The sequence below is a fragment of the Manacus vitellinus genome, unplaced genomic scaffold, assembly GCF_001715985.3.
Source record: "Manacus vitellinus isolate BGI_N305 unplaced genomic scaffold, ASM171598v3 scaffold_22_pilon, whole genome shotgun sequence".
In the NCBI taxonomy this organism is placed as follows: Eukaryota; Metazoa; Chordata; class Aves; order Passeriformes; family Pipridae; genus Manacus; species Manacus vitellinus.
In genome coordinates this window covers 7,301,547-7,317,103 of record NW_021939632.1, presented here as the reverse complement: position 1 = coordinate 7,317,103, position 15,557 = coordinate 7,301,547, and the positions used below count along the sequence as shown (strand labels likewise).

The following is a 15,557-nucleotide window of genomic DNA, read 5'->3' as shown; positions in this document are numbered from 1 at the left end:
AAAGATGATTGTTCTCAGTAACTAAGAACGTGGTGTTCAGTTGTATTTTATTAACATATCCATATGTCACACTGAGAAGTGCTTCCAAGTGAATCTGCTAGCAATCCCTCAGGGAGATTAGATACTTTCCTTTCAAGATACTGGAAACTGAGTGACCACTCAGGTCTTCCTGTTCATTAATCAAGTACGAGAAATTAAGAAACACTATGTGTGTGTGTATATATATATATATATATATATATATATAGTGGTTGCAAAATGTTTAGGTGCTATGCTTTTTTTTTTTTAAGTTGAGATAGAAATGTTAATCAAGATCTTTGTTGAGAATTAGTTTTTTTACTGCAAGGTCTGGACCCTTTTCTTTCTCAGTGTAGTCAAAATATCCTCTAAAATATGTTTTATGTTCAGCATCAGGGATAGAAGAGATATAAAGTGAATCATATGTATGTGTAAGATGATGCACTTAATGCTGAAAACTCTTAATTACATGTACTTCTCCTTATTTGGCAATTTTTCCTGAACATACTTTATTTCTTGGCAAATAACCTATGGCCAATCTCTGTAGAGTTGCTTGCCATGCAGTACCACTGGTAACAGTAAAAGGCTGAGGCTCTAATAACACTGAATCCTGTTGTCTGATGCAGTATTAAGTCAAGGTCAAATTTCCATGATGTGCTGGTGGAGGACCAGTGTACAGTCTTCAGCAGTCTTACCTCTCTGCTTACCATCTCTGCAAGAACATTGCTGATGAACCATTTGGCTGGTGCTGGCCTCCAAACAGTCCCACACATCAAAGTCCTATGGCACATGAAAGGCCCATTGGAATAGCTGTTCTTACCACAGCTTCTCTGCAGATATTAAAACCTAGATCATCCGCTGTCCTTCAGGTGTCCTCTGGGTTTTCACCGGTTTGAGGCATCATTTTGACCTGATAATGTACCACTTGAAGACCTTTTCCCAAAGACAGCAGTGATCTTTGAAGGAAGGGGTGGCAGTGACAAGATTGTTAATGGTTGGACTTCATGATCCTGAAAGTTTTTTCAATCCTAATGATTCTATGACTACTACAAAACCTCTTGTATTAGGCCTACCTTCTGAATACTCTTTAACTAGGGATATATTAAGATAAAAGAGAAATTGTGTGGAAAGCATGAAGAATAAAGCAGAATTATTCACATTTGGTACCAGTTGTGTGGAAGGCAGGTCATTCAACAGTAAATACCCATTAGGCATTTATCATCTGCCTAGAATTTTTAAGAATAGATAATAGAGTAATGCACAGGTTCACACTGGCATCCACAGGTTAATGTTCCTTCAGAGATAATTATTGTTTGATTTCTAATTTGAAGATTCACTCCTTCTTAGATCTATCAAAAGCTTCTCTTGCTTTTTTAATGCAAACAGCAGCAGTGTATCTTTTAGGGTTTGTATGCTCTATTAAGAAACATTCTCGCATACTATTCCTTTTTGATCTACATTCTTATGAAAACAACATAATTGGCAATTCTAAAAGTTCATGGTATTTTGAAAGACAAGAAAAATAAAAGAAGAGTCTTTTATAAGCTGAAAATTACAACTTTAATTATAAAGTTTATTAGTTTCTTCATATTTTATCTTTTTTTTTTTCTTTTTTCCCCCCACCCAATTCAAAATATAGTAGATTTACACCATCAGGGTATTAATAGCTTTGGTAAATACAAACATTATAGTCAGCTTTAATATAAAATCAGCAGTAAGCTTTGAAAATTCTTTTTCTCTATTCTTGTCATAGCAATGCTGCAATTCAAATAGACTTCAATACAACATATCAGATACTTTTCATCATACATACAATTTGAAAGAACAGAAAAATGTGTGAAGACAAGAAGTTATGCTGAAAGATCAGCACTTATAAAGATTGTACTTTATTTCGATGTGTTTCTTTCTGACATGAGTGGGAATACATTTTTTTTACAGGAAAGATAAATATAGTTGGTGAAATTTGTGTCCCACTGCATTCAGTGGGACTTTGCCCCAACCACATAGGCAACAGTCGTGTAGAATAAGGCTTCCTTATTTTCAGTCACTGACAATACTACTGTCTTGAAGTAGAGAAAGATCTCTACTACTACAAAGATTTAATTTCTTTGTAATATGGTTGGAATTTTTGCTCACCATCTATGCTGTTCTTTGATACCGTTAACTTCCTTTATTAACTGCCTGAATTTCCAGACATCAGATGTGTGTTCATTGCTTGTTCAGGGATTCCTTAGTTTTCTGTCCTGAATGAACTACTGCTGTGAGGCTTCTGCATTTTCTAAACATACATTTCATTTTATGCAAAGAACTGAGAGATTTTAGAAAATGAAATAAACAGCTCTTAATGTATTTAATGTGAGTATTCTTTTGGTGTGTATTTACCAGCATTTTTTGATCAGACTTACACATGCAAGGAATCCAAAGATCTTACATAATTCAAAGAAATTTGTTGTCACCAGTTACCTTCAGCAAATACACTTTGATTTCTCTAAACAGGAATATCTATTTTGTGTGATGAAAAACTGCTCTCCATCTATATTGACATCTGCTTACCTTCTCCTCCTCTGTATCTTTTTACTGATTTACATCTTGTTTCTGTGTTTCCTCTATTCTGTGAGGGATTCTTACAGGCTTTAGCTAGTGGTGCTGTCCTGCTTATCCTGGAGCTATAAATGTTTCAGCACCTTGTCTGCATTCCTTGCTGAAAGAACACAGTCCTTTTTATTTCCCTGTCCTGATGTTCCCCAATGATCCCTAGATTTGATTTAAAAGAAAAATTGATGTCGATGTTCTGAGAAATCCTATGGTCCTATATTTAATAGTATCCCAAAGTGATTTGGTCCTGTAGTTCTAAAAAGAAATATATATATAAAATTACCTTGACTAGGGATGATTAAATTCTCCTCAGAACTGTATTAATGGGCAATGGCACACTGGACCTCAGGAAAACCTGGAATGATAGAGGCCAAGCCCCAGAAAAAATGCATACTATGTCCGCTAATATGTGGTCAGACACACATATAGGACTGACTTCTTTTGGACAGAATTACTCTGCTGAGCTGTAATGCTGCTTCAGGGGCTGAGATAGGCAAGCAGTCATTTTTGTACAGAGGAGAACTGTCAGTTATACTCAAAAAATTAGGAGAAATAGTTCCAGGTATTAAAGGCAGAATGTCAGAATATTGAATCTGTGAAAATTGGTTTCAAAGCTTGACAAGAAGAAATGGATTAAAAAGAAATTAATTTCCCTTTGCAAGCAATTACTTTTTTCAGTGAGAGAATTTGAAAGCTCCATGGACACACTCTTAAAGTGCACCAATGTAATCAGAAATATTGTGTTGAACTCTTGTCATCCATATATCTTAAAAAAATGTCCTGTGTTCCTACAGGATCATATTTATCTTCTCTGTTCCAACTTCAGCAAATATTGGTCATTTTGGTACACTGTTTTCCTGTATGTCATTGAAAAATGACTTACTTATACTTCTAAATATAGACCCATCACTTCCTATGCAAAGCGGGATTCAAGAAGCTGTCACAGGGCAGAAAGGCACCAGGACAAATTCAAGTGGTTTGAGGGATCATCATACTACTCCCTTGTTTAATAAACACTGGAGATTTATAGCACTAAATTTAAGAACTACAGAGCTTGCAGTTCTATTTTTAGACCCATTTTCTTTAAAAATGTAACATATGTGATCACTGTAAATCAGTCTCGGGTCATGTTGGTCAAGTTTGCTCAAATTTGACACAAGACTGGTAATCTGAAGACAAAATCTTTTGAAAATTGGTTCTTGGTTAGCAGAGAGAGACAGAGCATCTTCATTGATAAAAATAGATAAATAAACATGTAAGTAAATGGCTAATCCTTTGTCATAGGGAAGGCAGTAAGTATCCAGATGGTAGCCTGGGGGACTGCAAGCAAGAATAGCAGTCACAGATGAGGAGATGGGGCACCAGAGAGACGCAGGACAACAGGCCACAGCGGTGGAGGGACCTGGGATAAAAGTATGTGGGGGAAGAAGAATCTGTTTCATTAATTTTTCTATTCGGGAAGCAAATTGTAAAAATCATTTAATCATCAGTGATGAAAAGCTATGGCTGCCAACTGAGATGTCTCAGCATTGTACAAAATGTTTGTTTTAGCACAGCATGCTGCTTGCAGAAGGATGTTTGGCTAATTAGTCTTAGAAGTTACAGGAAGTTTGTAATGCACTCTTTTTACAATTAAATTGAGTGACTCAATACAGTAGAGTTATATGAGTAAAAAGCAGCAGGATGAGGCCATTAGTCTGCCAGTCATCAGATTTCATGAGCTTTCTTCATTACAAAGCAAAATTTTTCCTGAAGAAAACAAATAAATAGAAAATCTCCACAAATCATCTCTTCTCTCTGTTCAGTATACTTGAGTAATTTCTAAATATACAAAGCCCTGGAGCCCAGAAGGACCTTGTAAAAAAATAAACTCACTGAAACCATAGCTCTTGCCAGAGTTACTGCTGCAGAACTATTCAAAGTGGCTCATTACTTTCAGGGAAGCTGTTCCTGTATGCTTGGACTGTTTGTCACTCTCAGATAAAAAGGGAAAATGGGATAAAGAGTGTTAACTAAGAAGAGATATGGTCAAAGACAAGAAGTTGCATTCAGTTCAGATTTAGGGGAAGCAATGACACAAAATCTGGTGTTGACTGAATTGGTAAGAATTGGCTGAGGTACACTGACCTCGTGTTGTACCATCATATGTCTCTATAATTCCAATATGGTAGTTTGTCTAAGTCTACCTCATAATTAAAAAATTCACACCCACACCAAAAGAGGCACTAAGGTTCTCCTGTGTATCAGGTATGACACAGTTGTTTAATAAAAATCAGCAGGCTCAAGTTGCAAAAGCCAGAATTTCATGACTGAGGAGAGAGGCAGGAATTTATTCCCTATGTCCCTCACACCTTCCTCTAAAGTCAATATTTTTTAACAGCTATAGTATTGTCACATAGTTCTGAGTATATGAAAGGGGACAAAAGGCTAGTAGTCCTCTATAGGTCCTGCTAGTGCCGGAGGAAAGTTCTTTGGTGTTCCCACACCTTGCATGAGAGATGCAGCAGAGCTCAAGCCATCCCAGTTATCCTCTTTTCAGAGCAAATATTTACATTTTTGTTAAACTGGAGGGTCAGGGATCTTTAGTTTGGAAAATTCAGTCTTACAGCTAAGATTAATTCTGAGAATAATTGAGAGTCCATCCTCTCCAGATTGAGATTGTGATTGAAAGACAAAAATGTCTCATTTTTCTTCACTTGGGTCCTCAGAGTCTTTTCTTGTTCAGATCTATCTTACAGCATTTTTATGACCAATGTCAATAATGAACACTGGAATTCAGGAGCTTTCCAAGCTTTGGCGCCAAGAAATGAGCACAAGTGACCTACAACGACGTCTTGAAAGCACAGATGTAGATGACTTTATATATGTGTACACACATATATAGATCCAAACACAGGAAAAAATATATCAGGTTGAGCAGAGCTCATCAGCATCTTGTTATCTTCTGTTTCTTCTCCTCTCTTTTCAGTAGTCCAGGGCACCATCACAGGTGTGGATGAGCAGGTGTAGAGAACAATTTTCTTATTTATGGAGTTAATTATGGGCTTCAATTAGGAAGCCAACTTACTGGGATAAAAAACTCATCACCATTGATTCTTAGGTGAGGAATAAGGTCTTTTCATGTGACCACCATGACTGGTATATTTATTTATTTATAATAAAGCATCAATGGTCAGTGTAATTCTCTTGTCTAGCACAATGCAAAGGATATACAGAGGCCATACAGAGGGAGAAATCAGTGGGATGCAGATGAAAAAGCTTCTTTATAGTGGCAGTCATACGGTTGCATTTCTTAAACACTTACTGGTATCTGCACTAGAACTGAATTCCTCTCCCTGCAAAAATCCAAAATCCTGTTGGTTTGCATCCAAGAGAATTTTCAAATTCAAAATAAATAAATAAATAGTCAGGTAAAAATATCTTACATGAAAAAATGTAGCTGAGCTCCATTGTTTCAAAAGGCCTGCTCAAACCGGGAGGCTTTACCTTTTAATATCTATGCATGTATGCAGAGAACCTACCAACTAATTGGAATCATATTTGTAAGTCTACTGGCTATTATATACTACCTTGTAAATTCCAACACTTTGCAGTTCTCAAGCTGCCATGCAGAGAAAGCCAGAAATAAATCCTTCATTCTTACCTTTTCCATGTTTTCCAACAGTTTTATTTCTTTGAAGTGTCTTTGATTTTTATATATATAAAATTTAAAAAATTAAAAAAAAAATCCCAGTGTAAATCCCCAAACAAACAAAACAATCTCCCCTGTGCAAATAAAAACGCACATTTAAGGGGGTGGGGGGAGATACCTGGGCTACAGATTTATTTTTTTCCAGCTACATCAGCTTTATCTAATTGAATGTTTGTTTTGTTACCATTTGAAATTGAACTTCAGGTAGTTCTGTATCATATCAGCATAGGATGCATCATTAACTCTAAGAGGATGTTTTCCTTTGGCATCTGCTACTTTCACCAAATGTCAAGGCTTGACATTTGCTATCTTTATCTGGTTTTGGTGTATCACTCATACTGAGATTTTGTTTTTTCTTATCTGATATTGATTTCAACTGTGACCAGCTGTGTTGCTAATAAAATCAACAGGCAAGTATCTGGCATTTAGAGTTCTTCACTGGTATAGAAAAAGAAACAACCCAGTGACAAAAAAAGCAAAGAGATATTTTTCAATTAGGATGCTTGCCTGTATCCTCCTATTATCCATCTCTTAGCACTTCTGTTGATGTAACATTTCTCATTGATTCCCTAGGGGAAGCCTCCATGGAAATCCTTGCCTCTCAGATGAAATATTCCTTTTTGCTCTCATCCACTGCTTCCTGGAGAGCAGGGTCATTTTTCAAAGCGGCATCTGCGCTTTCGGCAAACTCAGTTCCTTTTGCCTCATTGGTGTGGTAGGTGCCCTTATGTCTGTACATGTACCGAACCATCACCACCAGCAGGCAAATGAGGACAAATACCACTGCAGCAATCACACCTAGAGGAAAGAGATCCGTTAAATGTGTCACCGGTAATAAAATATGAGAAGTATCTCACAGCCAGACATCACAACTTGGATCGGATTGGTTCATGTATCATAAGTGTTTGCATGTTGCAGTGGCCAGAGTCAGAACAGTCTGACATTAAAACAAAAAAAAAAAAAAAAAAAAAAAGGGAAAAAAAGGGGATATAGATGCTACAGAAATACAGGACAAATTCTCACTATGTCTCTTTCAAATCAATTTGATCGAACACATGGGAGCTAAAAGTTCATTACAAAATGAGGAGAAATTAGAGAACATAAAGGAAAACCAATAGGTTTATTTCATCCTTCTGGGAACATATACCCTCTGTGTGTGTGTGTGTGTATTGCAGAAAACCCGACCCCAGCTTCTCATGTGTCCTCAATTTCAGGAGATGTTCAGGGCACTGAGTGTTCTGAGGAGACACTCAACAAATAGGAAGAGTTGTGTGACTGGTACTGCTCTGTATTTGCAAGCTACCATTTCATTCTGTGCTCTAATTAGGGAAGTCTGATTGTAACAAATGTACAAGTGTCATCTGGGAGAAGGAAGGGATTCTGGATACATCTTTCCTGTCTCCTGGACTAAGGCTAATTACAACAATGTGTTTACTGGACAAAAGTTTCTAGAGGTAACTCAAATGTGCATGGGACTAAATGGTGAATGGAAGCACTCCTAGTGAAAAGTAAATCAAGCTCCTTTGCTACTGCGAAAGGTAGAACTCCATAAAAGAGAGGCATCCCTGACAAGTCTATTGTTAAAAAGCCTACAAACTCTATTACCGTCCTCCTAGATCAAATTCTTTGCTTAAAAATCCTGAAAATAAATGAAGTATTTTGAAGTTTATTCAACTTATGTGACTTTCATCATTTTTAAACACTTTTTGCATGCATCCAGGATGTGCTTTTTAACGCTTCAGCTATGATGCTGTACATGATACTGAGCTGATTCTATATTCATTACTCCAGGAGTAAATCAAACATCAAAGAAATGCACAACAAAAACAACCAGAACAGGACATTCCTAAGGCTTCCTCTGCTGTCAGTGGAGGGTGTGAGATTGTGTGTGTGTATGTGGTCATTCCTTTTCTAGAATGGAGTACATTCATTTTGTCAGATGAATTGCTCACTGGAAGTGCCTACTACTCTGCAGAGACAATGAAAGGTAGGTAGACAGTATTTCTTTCTGTATCCTATATTCCAGATATGTGCAGGGGCTTAATATTTATCAGCATCTGTAAACTGAGTGGGCATACGCTATTGGCATAAAAGCATGGGAATAGACAGAATGTTAGCAGGGTAAATAAAGATTATAATTCTACCTTAAAATATATGCCTTAATGTTATCCCTCAGATTTCATGGTGCCTGTTCTGAAAACTGAAGTTACTCCTAGCCGAAATAAAATTGTTTATACAAAGAAATTTGGGGTTGCAATAATATCATGGTCGCAGTGTGGGCTTCATCAGTTTTTAGGACCTCACTGGTATCCCTTGACACAAGAGGCTCTAATAGGCTTTAGATGTAGCACAATATTAATAAGCCTAAGGGACTAAGTACAAATCAATTTACCTGCTACTTGTTCATAGAAAGCTGAAATTAAAGTTACTGGAGATGGGACCTGAGGGAAATATAGCAGAACCTCACCAATTTGCACTAATGATTGGTATAGCCCCTTGTGAATGACTGAAATTAGTGTGTTAGCATGGAAATGAACAAACACAATAAAAATAAAAAGACAGGTTCTCTCCATGACCATAGCCTTCCTCATTTATTCTGACAACTGTATTTAGTTTAAATGCATGAGAGAGCTTTAATGAAACACCAGGAAATATACAGCGGTGAATTCTGTAACAATAAAGGGTCAGCTGCTATGAGCTAACATTGCTCGAATCAAAGGTGCTACATCAGTTCTGTATTAAAGGACAAGCCTGACCCAGTGAATAATGAAGGGTATCAGACACTGACTTTGCTATTGGACTGCTAGGTATTTTGTCCTAAAAAGGAGAATGGATGGGATTGGTACTGCTCAGTATATGGTTTATGTTCATTATCTCATCTCGTTATCTTGCCAATAGCCCCTCTGGGAGCAGATTTCCCACTGGCCTAATTAACTCTAATTGGGCCACTCCTGTTGTCTTGTCAGCAAAGCAGAGGTTTTGCAAAATGCAAACAACCTGCTATTTTAATTCTTATGGTGCTGCTTAGTATGGTCTGCTACTTACCTCCAATAACAGCCACATCTGCTCCAGCTGTGGGGATCTCAATGTCTCCATCTATAAATAGAATAGAACATACAAAAGTTAATTAAAAAAAAGGAATTGAATCATATGTAGCAGCAGTGACTGTAGTGATGGTGCTGTATTGTTTTAACCTGTGAAACTCAGAACTTATCTCTAGTTAGCAAAAGATATTTATGAAATTTCACATTAGAGTTAGCTGTACTGTAACAGTTTTCTGTCACCATTACACTGGAAAATAAATAGCTAGCACATTATGCAAACTATCATGGCCCTCAGGGAAACACCTACTGTTTATTATGAGCACTTACCTGTAACATCCTCTAGTGAATGATTAAATTAAGAGCATTTAGGCACTGTGATTACTCTCAGAAAGGTAGTTTTGGGGGAAAAAAAAGTTGATGTCTATTTATTTTCCCATTTATGGCTCTTCAGAGTATGGTCTGGATCTTGATTTGATTCAAATTAATCTGGCTGTATTGATTTCAATTAGTATTTATCTATCTGCAATATCCTGTTTTTAAACTTACCATTTGTTTTCTTTTAAGCTTATATTTGGAATCAAGGCAAGCCTGTTACATGTGGTATGAAACAGTCCCCACTTAGAGTAAGTCTGAACTCACTGCTGATAAATCAAATTATGATCTTTGCTGGATTATAATTTATAAAAAAACCCGAAAACTTTATAATTAGAGAATTACCTGACCATGTCTTTTTGAAAAGTAAGAAACTGGTCTGAAATGTAAGCTTCTGAAAGAATGGTTAGAATTTGAATTAATCTTAATTATAGCACTTACTAAGAATACCCAAAACATCTAAAAAGCTGAAGCTATTTAAAGGGGAGATGAAAAAATATTCCAAAAACTAGTGAGGATATTTCTCTCCTTATTGTTTGATATAGACCTTAAGTAAAAGTAAAAACATGCAGACAAGCATTTATTCACTAACTTAATTGATCAGGGTACAATTCGGAATTATTTTTACCTCCTTATTTCATGCCACTAGTATTAGCCCACATAGTCCTGAATTTTGTGGATATCTGAGGGTATGATGAGCTCCTGGAGTTTTTCCACTCTAAGTTTATGACAGGGCACTAATTTCTTTGTTTAGTTTTGTACCAGTTATATAATTCTAAATTATACTGGTTTTCAAACCAGAGGAATACCTTTATGTGAGAACTCCTTTTTATTTGCCTTTGGTAAATGCAGTAGATAGAGAAGTTCTCTGGCTCTCTCTATATGTATGATTCAGGTTAAGATATTATTAACAGTTTTCTCCTTACTCATGACCAGACTGTAATATCAGTTTGCAACAAAATGAGGAGAGCTGAGATTCAAAGGATCCAGCTCTTCCCAAACATGGGAGATGCTTTTTCTAGAAAGTAGGAGTGCCTTTCTCTCCCCTAGAGATCCTTCCCACACTTTCTTCCATCTATACATTGATGGAAAGAGCAAGTATGCCTTGTGTAATTTAAAAACTCTAATTATGCCTATGTTCATTCAAAATCCATGTACCTCAGAAGAGATTAATTGCCTCAAGGTCATATTGCTCAGTATTTCTTTACACACCAAATATATGCTGCATGCCAAAAACCCAGGCTCCTCTACAGCAATCAAATACTTGAAGGTGTGAATTCTCAAGTACTTCCCTAGCTACACAACTTGCTTCCAAACATTAATTCCAGATCAAATTAGTATCCCTTTATTTATAAAAAGGTTTATGAGTAACTCTCTGCTCTTACCTGGCATTCCCAGGTGCCTCTCAGACTCAGATAACAAGCAGGTGCCTTATCTCTAGTACTTTCTACCACAGTGCTTTTTGATAATGGATTACAGTGTCATCACTTTGCAAAAAAGTTTTCATTTCCATACTGTGCTTTTTAAGTTTGCAAAAAAGTCCTGGACTTGTCTTAAACTATTGTACCTGGCACTGGTCTGTTAACCTCGCAATGCTGTGCCATTCAGTAACTAGCAAACACTGTGATGTGGCTTCACTCGACACAGTTCTCATTTTACTGCACACATGAGGATCTGACTACTCCTATGTGTGTACACTTTTGACCACAAAAAAAAGCTTGCTGTCCTCTCAGACAACATTTTGCTTCATCATCCAGAGTGCCAGAACATTGCAGCTACCACCAGTGGCCAGATGTTTCCAAGGTCTGCTCCCCAGATCAGTTTAGGAGCAATGATGATGGAGAAGACAGAGACACTGTTAATCCCTGTCTCACAGTCTCTGAAATTTCACTTTGTCCAAAAATAGCTATGTGATTCATGGCAGTATCACAAGATCGATAAGCAAGGGTGAAAAGTATCAGTGTTGTTCAAGATTCAGGCAGTATCACCCTTCATGAAACATGACTGAGGAACATGCAAGGCATGTGTGATGAAATGAGAATCTCTTCCTTGACCAGGAGTGAGACAGCAGTCGCTGTCCAGAGGGAATCCATGGCTGGCCAGGAACCTCAGCATGGTCTCTCTAAACTCAGTCTATGTGAGAAACACACTGCATTATTATAGGACTGAATCTTCCCTTTCTGAGGAGAAAACATATCAAACATACTGATGGAATTTCTAGCTCAGCAATGGCTTTGGCCCTGTACTTTCTTTATTCTGCTCTTCTTCCCATGCAGAGTGCTCAGAGGTCTGTGTTTCAATTGATGATCTTGCACCTGTTTTGATTATTTTCCTTTGTTTCAAGGACATCTTTTGTGTTATCTGCTGCTAAATTGTCCTTGCAAAGCTTCCTCTCACTGTTATACTGGCCCTTATCCAGATACAATCTGGTCCTGAAAGTGTTTAGACAGTGTTGTTATTTACTGCCACTGGTTACCATGACACACAGAAATAAAAAAAAAAATAGAAAAACTTGTTTTTCATAAAATTTCTGGCCATCAGAATGAGTTGACTAAATCAAGAATAGAATATACAAATCAAATTATCTGTTGTTAGAAAGTGTTTCTAAAAGTAAGAATGAAGGGAAAGAAATACCTTTGTGTCACGACCTGAAATTCGACAAATTTCAGTTCTGCCCATAGACTTACAGATAAGGAATTTTTGCAATAGAACAATAGCTACCTGTCTCATTCTCATCAATCACATCCTGCTGAGAAGGCAGGAGTCTCTGAAAGTCCCAGGAATATTCCTGACTTAAATATTGAAGATCTCTGGCTTTTTGCTGCAAAGGTGAAAAAACAGTACAACTACCTTGTATTTTAAGGTAACCAGTGGTGAGTTTTTCTTGTTAAATTTGTTGGTAAATTTGTTAAATCGCCTCCTCTAGGTGCAATTTTCCAACCAAACTTGATTTTATGAATTTTGGTAGCTTTCCCCCCCTAATTTAAACCTATCCTGTTTCACTTTGGTAGAGGAGAACTTGTTTGAAGGAGGTAGGTCCAGCAGTGAAAGTGTTTGTTGGAGGTTCGGTGCTCTCCTAGTTTTACTATGCAGATCTCTGGCAGTTGTAATAGTTTATTTTCTTCTATAAATTGCAAATTTGAACCACTAAAAGCCATAAATCACTTCCTGTTCAAAATTCTGACACTGGTTCTTAAAATAATTTAATTTTTTTTAATTTACCCTTACTTTTATATCCGAGCTTCATTTAAGTAGTACTTTCAAGCCTTTATTTGCAATACCAAAGACAAAATGTGCTTTGGAGATGAAAACTGAGGTCTTGGCATGATTTTGTGACACGAGGAAACAGGTCTTTTAGGAAAACACGAAGTATTATAGGAATCCTGATAAAGCTATAAGACTTGTCAGTGAGCTACTTCAGAGGCCAAACCATGTTGAGGCATTCAAACTGACCGACCATTCAACTTACATGGTGATGGGCCTTCATGGGAAGGGGCATGTTCATTCCGCAAATGCTTTCTCCCATTCAGCATAGAAAGCTCAGAGTTTAGATCCTGTTGCTTGCAGAAAACTTTTAAGTGCTTTGGTGGCTCCTGTCAGTGAAACATAGCATGCACTTGCAGAGAGCTTCAAGCTTTCTGATTTTTGGGCATTGTTTTTGCCTGCTAAAAGAGTTTTCCAGAAAAAAATGCAGTATTTGCACCCTTAGCGGTTTTGCAGTTAGCACTTCAGTTAGAAATCTGAGTACCTATATGTTTGTTTGTTATGGATTTACACATGGAAAAGGCATGAAAGGAAAACCAGACCTGCCAAAGGATCCCATTTGGCATATTTGACAGGACTGCATGGGAATCATCCTGTAGAATGTCACCAAATCTCTGCTGTGTAATCCACACGGGCAATTTAATGGGATAACATAGACCTTACCTCAAACTTATCAAGGCCTCTGTAATTTCCTGAGATAAAGTTCCAAACTAAAGATGGTAGTGTTGAGTAGAGAAAGAAAAGCCTGAGATTGAAGCTTATGTCACGATTCCCACGCAGCAGTGGGTGATACCAGGGTTTTGGAGTGAGTTTGTCAAGCGGAGTATACAGATATCAGTGTGTGATAAGCAGCTTTTACAGCACAGTTTTCAAACCCACTCAACAGCAGTGAGGCAGCACTGCCCCTGCTCCTGCCTTTCAGGATTCTCCTACCCACAAGCTTGTGCTTTTGAGTCTTTGCAACCTCAGCCATCATGACGCTCCACTGCTGACTGCTTGGTTACAATTTCAGACAAAGCCTTGGCTGCTAAATTGCTCTCAAGTAAGTCTTTAAGTGCTTTCTTGGGCAACCTATTTTCTCTCGGTGTGCCTGTTCATTACATAAGAAGTGCTTGAAATTCATTCAATCTATGTGAATGATGGGCTGAGATCCTTAAGGCAGTCATTTCCTTCCTAGGGCATTCCTAGTAATTATAAGCTTTTGAGGGCATTGAGGACTATACAGACTCTACCAGGAAGCTTTTGAACTTGTTAAAAACCTTTACTATAATTATCGCAATTTTTATTTTATTTATATTCTGTTTATAAAAATGTATTTATTATAACTGTTCCTTTCCCAGGGGCTCTTTTTGTTCTTTTTATGCCCTTCTGCAGCCATTGTTCCTCTTGACTGTAAAAACAGGTCTTAATGTGTCCCTGTTGTCTTCACTGATGCAAGACTTTTCTTACCACACATTTAGTATGAAAGAACTAATGAAGTCTTAACACCTCCATTGTTTATGCAACTGTGGTATGTCCTTCTTGCCCTTTGGTTTATGTTTGTGCCTTGCCAACACACTGCATTCATGAGAAAATCATTAATCTATTAACCTTAGCACACTGATTTAATTTACAAGCTAGAGTTAGAACTGGTTCAGTGCAATTGCGTGTGTAAAAATGAGTCAAACCAACTCCTGAAAACTTCATGTTAGAAATATGTTAATTGCTCAAGCTGCTCTCTGGCCTGTGTTACAATATCAGATGCCTCTGAGTGAGGCCTTTCTGAATTAAAAAAAAAAAAGTCATTACCTATTTTAATATTTGCCAGTAAGTCTGCAGTGCCCTGCCAGAGCTGGTATTTCTTATCCCAAAGGGTCATCAGCCTAAACCCATCAATTTGACATATTCTGCTGAAAAAGCCATCACCATCTCCCATTAGACAATGAAACACATCAAGGCTGTTCTTTCAAAATTAAGGAACAGTTTCTCATCTGTCAATCTGGAAAAGAGACAGAACAATTTGGCTTCCATTTGTATACTAAATTATTATAAGGACAATAATAGCGACATATAACAACAACTACATGATCTTTTGGGGAAGTAAATGGACTGTGTTGCAAATGTAAGGTAAGTCATGCAGATTAAAAATATCTATGAAATTAAAATGCACTGGGCTCAATTCTCTTGCTATCCTAGCTAGCAAGTACTTTGCCATTAATTCTGAGGAGACAAAGTACAGTTTCATTCAAATAAAACAAAGGTCTGTTTGACTTTTGATACAATGAGGATAAAAGGCATTTATGAAATTAGTTTAATTAGATTAGGATTGCCACACAATTTTAGCAGTTCTCATTTGATTGTGGTATACAATGTGAGCAAAATATTTTTTCACCATTCTAGAATGTTATAAAGTAAATAAGACAAAATACATTTTAAAATGTTTGAGGAAGTAATGGCTTTCCTGACACAGTTTCTTCTTCTTTTATGAAGCTGAATTGCCCTTGGGTCTTAGGGAAAATCAGAGATGGAGAGATACACTAAAAGTCATCTTGTCAAAAAGTAATCATATGATATCCCTTAATGATAAGAGGGAC

General features: G+C 37.1%; 1 protein-coding gene across 1 annotated transcript in view; it reads right to left on the bottom strand.

Moving 5' to 3' along the window:
• Nucleotides 1–6,344: 6,344 nt before the first annotated feature.
• The window catches only part of GYPC (glycophorin C (Gerbich blood group)), a 30,497-nt gene continuing 21,284 nt past the window's right edge, over nucleotides 6,345–15,557 (bottom strand). The window contains exons 2-3 of the mRNA XM_008922923.2: nucleotides 9,350–9,400; nucleotides 6,345–7,102 (exon numbers count right to left, since the gene is read on the bottom strand). Of these exons, the coding sequence (XP_008921171.1) occupies nucleotides 6,906–7,102; nucleotides 9,350–9,400 (248 nt within the window). The 3' untranslated portion in view covers nucleotides 6,345–6,905. The remainder of the gene's footprint in view (nucleotides 7,103–9,349; nucleotides 9,401–15,557) is intronic.